Source organism: Malania oleifera, chromosome 12 (genome assembly GCF_029873635.1).
Source record: "Malania oleifera isolate guangnan ecotype guangnan chromosome 12, ASM2987363v1, whole genome shotgun sequence".
NCBI classification, from domain to species: Eukaryota; Viridiplantae; Streptophyta; class Magnoliopsida; order Santalales; family Ximeniaceae; genus Malania; species Malania oleifera.
The window spans coordinates 52,350,610-52,358,749 of record NC_080428.1 but is presented as its reverse complement, the minus strand read 5'-3'; the positions used below and the strand labels follow the sequence as shown (position 1 = coordinate 52,358,749).

The 8,140-nt window shown below is 34.4% G+C and overlaps 1 protein-coding gene across 3 annotated transcripts; it reads left to right on the top strand.

Moving 5' to 3' along the window:
* The first annotated feature begins 1,189 nt into the window (after positions 1-1,189).
* Positions 1,190-6,386, top strand: LOC131145127 (pentatricopeptide repeat-containing protein At1g28690, mitochondrial). Of its 3 annotated transcripts, XM_058094220.1 has the most exons (4): positions 1,264-3,182; positions 3,751-4,749; positions 5,516-5,742; positions 5,928-6,386. In XM_058094220.1, the coding sequence occupies exon 1, from the start codon at positions 1,533-1,535 to the stop codon at positions 3,129-3,131; it is 1,599 nt and encodes a 532-aa protein (XP_057950203.1). In that variant the 5' UTR covers positions 1,264-1,532; the 3' UTR covers positions 3,132-3,182; positions 3,751-4,749; positions 5,516-5,742; positions 5,928-6,386. The 3 variants fall into 3 exon arrangements, with proteins under 3 accessions (XP_057950201.1, XP_057950202.1, XP_057950203.1); XM_058094218.1 differs by lacking the exon at positions 5,928-6,386 and having other exon boundaries at positions 1,190-3,182; positions 5,516-5,868; XM_058094219.1 differs by lacking the exons at positions 3,751-4,749; positions 5,928-6,386 and having other exon boundaries at positions 1,228-3,182; positions 5,516-5,868.
* Positions 6,387-8,140: the final 1,754 nt, after the last annotated feature.

The following is an 8,140-nucleotide window of genomic DNA, read 5'->3' as shown; positions in this document are numbered from 1 at the left end:
AAGTCCCAAATTTGTTCACTCTCCCTAGCTAAAACATAGAAAAGCAATTAATAAAATTGCTAACTTTAGGCCTAAACTAAGACATGTTAAGATCACCAACTAACAAGGTCTCATGCAGGCGATGAACTATTAAAACAGAGAAAAAAATTTTGAAAAAAAAATTAAAAAAAAAAAAAAAAAAAAACTTCCTAACTCATGTTATAATTGAAAAATCATAATCTCTACTATTTGAGTGAAGATTGTCCTTTTTTGCATATGAATTTAAAGATCCTAAATTACAACTGTGATTCTACCTAAGTATTTTTAAAATATGTTAGAACTATCCTGAAATAATATTCATTCTTCTTTAAATTTATAGTCGCCTATTTTATGGCAAAATGAGAATGGATGTGTTATGACCGAAGAAGCTCATGGGTAAACTTGATACACATAGGTGAATACTAACTTGACCTAAAAGTTTAAGCCTATTGGGTTTTGGGTCCAACCATGTATATAAGCACTCATCATCCATTCTAATTTTCCAATGTGGACAAACTCACAAATGGAATTTTCAACAATCTCTCCCTCATTTGTGAGTTTCAATTGTTTCCCTTTAAACGGAAATTGTCTCCCTTCTGAGAGTAAGCCCAATTCTTCAACATTTGCTTAAGTAGGCCTTACCATTGGCGCCTTGTATGCGTCGGATTATATTCCACGTGCCTTCGAACTAATCTTACCTCTCACGTCTTGACCCTATTCGGATCTCATCCGCAGCCTAGATGATCCTTATTGGTCTCAATCACACACTTGGTCCTCCAACTGTTAGCACGTCACGAGAATTAACTTCATGTCTCAATTTTTTACAATGTCGCTCATCTAGAGTTACGAACCGTCGGCTCTGATACCGCTTATTAGGATCGGAGGAGCCCATGAGTGGACTTGATACATATGGATGAACACTAACTTGATCCAAAAACTTAAGTCTATTGGGTTTTGGGCCCAATCATATATATAAACACTCATCATCCACTCAAATTTTGTATTAGTTATGTTTAATTTTATTGTCCTAATTTGGTTGGTTGCTAGTTTTGGGAGGATTTTTTTATACTCTTACTTTTGTTTTATCTTGTAACCACAATATTTTTTTCATAAAAAATGATGATATATTAATAAATAAATGGAGATGTTTGTCCACGCAAAAAAAAAAAAAGGTGGAATTCTCAAGAGGATGAAAGAGTGACGGAGTGTGGGCGAATTCTTTTCTCTTGTTGTGCAACACTCGTGCGCCTCCTCTAGTGAAGGGGGGGAAAATTGTTGCTTTTCCGAGTGGCCGAGATACAAAAATGGACAAAATTTCCTCACCAAATGGCGCCACCAATTTGATGAATTCAGAATGAGAAATTAGTAACTACTGCATAATTGGGATTCGAAGGTTCAAACTTGGGGATCCGCTCGGGCGATTCACAGTAAACTTTTACTATGTTAGGCTCAGGGCTCAGGCTCCCATACAAAAACTGCAGGGAGACCGCTTTTGGCCAAATTCAAATGGGAAGATGAGAAATGGCATATATCCCACATCCGGACGGTCCATTTTCTCTTCAACCCACACCCATCAACCCCTACTCCCAAACCAGACTTCCCCGCTAACACACGACTACATCACCTACCCAACTGCCACTACTCTATCCTCAGCTCTGCAACATTACATCAAATCTAATTATCCCTCCCATGGCCAAAAGATTCATGCCCACGTTCTCAAAATTGGGTTCAGACCCAATGCCAATCTATCTATCAAGTTCCTCATATTACACTTAAAGAGCTGCTGTTTATCCTATGCACGGCGGATATTTGATGAAATGCCTCAACCAACTGTCTCCGCTTATAATTATATGATTTCAGGTTATCTTAAACACGGGCAAGTAGAGGAGTCACTGAGTGTGGTTCGAAGAATGGTATTTTCTAATGAAAAGCTTGATGGGTTCACTTTTTCAATGATTTTAAAGGCGTCTACCATGAGTACTGGCGTTTTGCCCCTGCTAAATTGTAGTATGGGAAAGCAGGTCCATGCCCATATACTGAAATCTGATGTTGAGTTTGATGATGTTCTCTGCACGGCACTTGTTGATTCATATGTCAAAAGTGGGAAGATTAGTTATGCGAGGAGGGTGTTTGATATGATGTTGGAAAAGAATGTAATTTGTTCAACATCAATGATTTCGGGGTACATGAATCAAGGTTCTGTACGAGATGCTGAAGATGTTTTTGATAAAACAATTGAAAAAGATGTTGTGGTTTTCAATGCAATGATTGAAGGGTATAGTAAATCACTTGATACTGCTAAGAGGTCACTTGAGGTTTTTATTAACATGCGACAGTTGAATTACCAGCCTACAATCTCAACTTTTGCGAGTGTGATTGGGGCTTGCTCATTGTTGGCTTCATTTGAAATTGGTCTGCAAGTGCAAGGTCAGCTTGTGAAGACGGAATTCCATAGAGACATAAAGTTGGGAAGTGCTCTTATAGACATGCACTCAAAATGTGGCAGAATTGAGGATGCACGTAGAGTTTTTGATGACATGCCGGAAAAAAATGTGTTTTCATGGACTTCCATGATTGATGGATATGGGAAAAATGGAGATCCATATGAAGCAATTGAACTTTTTGGCAGGATGCAAAAAGAATATTGCATCAAACCTAATTATGTTACATTTCTGAGTGCTCTTTCAGCTTGTGGACATGCTGGCTTAGTTGCTAGAGGCAAAGAGATATTTGAGAGCATGGAAAGAAACTACTCCCTGAAACCAAAGATGGAGCATTATGCTTGCATGGTTGATCTCATAGGCCGTGCAGGCAGTCTACATCAGGCATGGGAGTTTGTGATGGAAATGCCTGACAAGCCTAATTCTGATGTTTGGGCTGCTCTGCTCAGTTCATGTAGGCTGCATGGTGATGTAGAGATGGCAAACATGGCTGCCAATGAACTTTTTAGGTTGAATACTGATGATCGACCAGGAGCTTATGTTGCACTGTCCAATACTTATGCTGCTGCCGGGAAATGGGACAATGTAAGTGAACTAAGGGAGTCTATGAAGGTGAGGGGGATATCTAAAGATACCGGCAGCAGTTGGGTAGGGATTGATGTTGGCCTATGAGATTTCCATTTTTGGCAAGGATATAACTATAATATATTGGACAAAATAGAGGTAAAATTTGCTTTTCTTTTTTTTATTTGTTACCATGTTTTTCATGAGTGTTAATTTTGACATAGTTTTCCTTCTCAACCCCACCCCACTTCCTAAGTCCTTTGCCTTATTCATTCAATGAAAATGACAAATGATGCATATTTTTTGTTGAATATGCATTTGGAGTCATGAATAAGTTCATTGATATACTAAGATTGTGTTTGGTTTATAGTGTGTCTGTTTGTAAGGATAGAATGGTCATAATACGAGGATTTGATAGCATGCAAAAGAAACTGTGCTGTCATAATAAGGCAAATGACAATGCAAAAAATTTTGTTAAGTCATAACATGGAATTGACAAGGAATTGGCACTTCCTAGTTTCACCATGGTAATATCTATTCCTATCTTATTCCATGCTAGATGAAAAAACACTAACATTTGTATGAAGGAATTTTCTTTAAATTATTAAATCCCTGTTCAATTTATATTACATTTACTTCTCATTCCATCATATTTCCTATGAATAAACATTTTGTTAACCAAACGCGACGTTAGAATATTATTTGAAATCCTTAAATCTTATTGCAGGTAGGTGGGGTCTGACATAAGTTGTATTTCTGTCTTTAGAATCACAGTCAGTAAACCTTACACTGAATGAATCTTTGGTTGGGTAAGAAGAACCTAGGGTTTGTAATTACCTTAGCGGTTTGTTCAGATATAACACTTCAGCACCACATTTCTGGAGGCAGCTGTTGCTCCCAATATTATAGACAGGCAGTTGGAGGCTTATAAGGCTTACTCTGTCAATACACTGATGGACCCAAATTCATTGTTTACCCATCCTTGCAAGTACTGCCTTCCTTTTATCTACTATGCTCGGAAATGAAATTTCCTTTCCTCACTCCCACTCCAGTTGTAAACTGTAGTGAACAGACTTGAAGAAGGGGGCCTTAGCTTAGTAATTGGTGATTATAACCATTCTCAACATCCGTCATTGTATGACTTTGGTAACATATTCAGAGGCATGAAAACAAATTTCAACAATTGGAGGAGCAAGGTAAAAAGCTTTGTAGAGAGAGGAGGCATCTCTAGGCAAACAACTATATTGCAAATTGGAGGCCATTCTCAGGAGGGTTTTCACATCAGGGGAGCATCAAGAATTCTGAATTAGTAGTTATACATAGAGGAAGAAAGGAGAAGAAATTCTAAATTGGAAGGAAAGGCATCGAGTAACAGTATTTATGAATTGCATCATTCTGCTTGCAGAATTGACGGAACAGAAAATGTGATCGGGTATTTGACAATCTGCCCAGAACTTGGCGCAGTGAAGCTTAATTGTATGACCATCACATCATCTAGCAGCTGATCAGTTGGACCCAGTGAGGTTGAAACTCGGTTACAAACCTTCAAATACATATTTTGAAAAGCTGGATTTCAAGTGTTCATTATTCTGCAAAAACACCATTGCTCTGTAGATATGATGATGCGATTAAGTATGCACTGATGGCACTCTTACAGACTCCAAACACTTGATAGAATTTAAAGCAAGAACAAGTAGGAGAAGTTGAGCACAAAGTTGTCGAAATGGTAGACCTTTATTCTTTTCCAGTATCCCATTTTCCTTCTCAAATTTGCATTCTCGTTACATAATCTTTTTACCCGTTTTCTAATAAATATTCCTCCCAGTGCGAGCTTGCTTTTTAAAGACATTCTGCATAATAAGCAGCAAGATGAGAAGGAAGCGCCTTACCAATTAATCTCATATTTGAGGAGACTTTAAATGGGCATAATGCCAGAATGATACCATTTATCCCGTTTAACTGCTTGGTAGTGACATCTTGTCTCTATGCTGGGATGCAAATGATCTCCTTGATCATAAATTTATAATTCATCATGCATGATCTCAAAATAAAACTAACATTAATGACAAAATTAATTCTATTGCACTCTATATGTGTTTTTTCATTCTAGCATGTATCCTTTATGAAACAAAGCGTGACTAGCCCAAAAAAAAGGTATACAAAACAGTCATATAATTGAGTCACATACTACATATGTTTCGACTCCAAGGAGAAATCATATTGGAAGTGAAATGGTATGGGATGAGCTGCTAACTCATCCCTCTTATTGGAGCACAGTGGTTTATACTGTTTCTGTGTCTACATCTGCTGTGGTGAGGATTGGTACGAGTGCTGGCCTTTGGGCTTTTCTCCTGGGCCTGCCTTCTCCTTCCTCTCCCTTCTTCTCTCCCTCGTTGGCATCAGCGTCTGGATCATTGGGTCTAATCTCTCTCTCTCTGTCTATATATTTTTACTAATATATTTATTTGAGTTGCGACATATATACGGTGCAGGTTGATGGTGAGTTGTATATGCCGGTGTTGCTTGTGTGTCACGCTGACAACGGAGGTGGCACTATGGTTGATTTGGGCTCCCATTTGCATCATCAAGTGGTTCATCTCTCTAATTCCCTGTTAATCATGTCCATAAATCTCTCGATGCAAGAAATTTGAGAGGTTGAGAAGAAGAAGAAGAAGAAGAAGATCATGTGATACATAGCCCCTTATGGTCCATTGAAAGTGTAAATGAATTTCAAATTCTAAATCTGGAAGAGTATTACAAAAGATGTTTATATACATATGATAATAACAAAATGTTTAACTGAAAGAATAAAATATTAACATAATAACAAATCTTCAATTGAATATATATGTAGCAGGTTGAATGCGGGAACTCTGTTTTGCTAACTGAAAAAAATTGTTGCAGCATTGTATGATGAAGAGGTGGAAGCTACTGCCCTGATGCTCGGCTGAATGTTGTTTCTGGTAAATGCAGCATTGTGTGATGAAGGCTGCGGGATATATTATCTGCTAATAGGTCTAATCTTGTTTGTTTATTCTGTCCTCAAGGGCAGTCCATTACAAACATGGTTGCTTATGATAATATGCAAACAAGAAATTCTTAATACAGAACTCAATGAAATAATCAATTTTTCATTTGAGAAAGAGCTTGGATTTGGGCTTGTCTGAATTTGGAAAAAATGTAATATAAAATTAAATTAAATTTTATCCAAATTCACTTAAATTCATATTTATGACCTGAAATTTATACTATCAAATGTAATAGTATAAAATTTCATTTTGTGTATAAGTTGTGTTAGTGAATTATGTAGTGATGTGAATGGATTGAATATGACCATGTTGTCTCAGTATTATACCCAAAAAATGTGGGTGTCCTGCACAAAGGGGTGGGGATGGTGGTGGCTAATTTTCCAATGGCTATTTGATACCATTTTTTGGTGATGCAAATTTTCCACCCAAATATTCCAATTTTTAGTTATTGAGGCAATTTATTACACAATAATTCGAGCATGCTTTATTGTAGATGATAATTTTAAAAAAAAAAAATTTTAAGTTTTCTAATGGAACCAAAAAGTTAATTTCTTAATGGGTGTAGAGATTTTTCGATGATAAAAAATGCACCTTCTAGACACATTTCAAGTTCTACATATGCATTTTGAAAAAAAAAAAAAAATGGATGTAAAATAATTTGCATTGGTTTAATTCTCAGAGCATTTGAAAATGGAAATTATTTTTTGCACTTAAACAAGGCCTTAATATCAATTTTTCACTTGTTAGACTAAATTGTTGTATAAATTTCTTCATTAGAAAAGGTAAAATTAAATCGATATTTTTTATTATTTTCAAATATTAATGTACAATTGAATTATTTGGACTACTAAATTTAGAGTTTAAAGGCATAGTTATTACTTAACTTCAATTTTTTATTATAATATTTTTCAGTTTGTATTTTTTAAAGTTTCGTTATTCTAGCCTTGCTTTTGATTGGTTCAGTCTTTAAATTTTTTCTAAAAATGTCTAAGTCACGGATGACTAACACCATTAAATTGAAAACAAACAATCTATTTTCCTTATATTTATAAAATTAAAATAAATTAAATTTTTGACAAAACAAATTTTTTTTTTATTTTTTTTTTCTGATTTTCATTTTCTAAGTGTCGACAATAATACTTCTTATTTTACTTCTAAAATTATTTTTACAGTTGCGTAGGTTTAATTTATTTATTTAAAAGTATTATAAAGTGAAGGCGATGCTTTCGAAATATTTGTACCAACATTTGTCTTTATTTATATCATGGTTCCTTTTTTTTTTAAATCTTAAAACTTGCTACCATTAATGCTACAAATATTACTACTACTATGACTAATAATAATTATAATAATTATTACTATAATGATCACGACAATAATACTTTTAAAAAGAAGATCATATGACCATCATAGTTGTAATGAATTTTGTGTATGCCTTTTCCGTATTGAAATCCAAAAATGAGAACATAATGATTCCAAATAAAAATCTCCTAAAAATGGGATCAAAAGTAAAAGTACATTACTATTAATTTGGATAGTCCATTATCATCTTATTAGAAAAAGTAATGCCAAGTATATTTACTTTTCATATGTGAAATTCTTTCGTCAACTAGTGTAAAGCCAAAATTTTTATACAAAAATGTGGCATTAAGTACAAAAGGTATCTTAAAAATTAAATGTTAAGGGATGTTTATAAAATTTTTGAATTATCAGAGTAGATCGGTGAGATTTTTAAAATCTCAAAAAAAGCTCTTTTTTTTTTTAGACACATCTCAAGAAACATCACTATCTTTTGCCCTTTATTTTAATAAACAAGAAAGATAATTAAAAAAAAATTGGTACTCTAATTTCACTTTAAAATTCCCAAATTTTTTCATTATTGATGTGTGTGTATATTAAATTTGGTTAAAAAAAATGTTAATACATCAATTAACACTAAAAAAAATGGATGAAAAGCAATCTCAAGAGACATTTTTTGTTGTAATTTTAATCTTTTACGGGAGTGGGTTGGATCAAATAGATGTTTCATTTGTATATAATTTCTCTTTTAGATATTATACTCTTAGATTTGCGAGAATATATTGCACA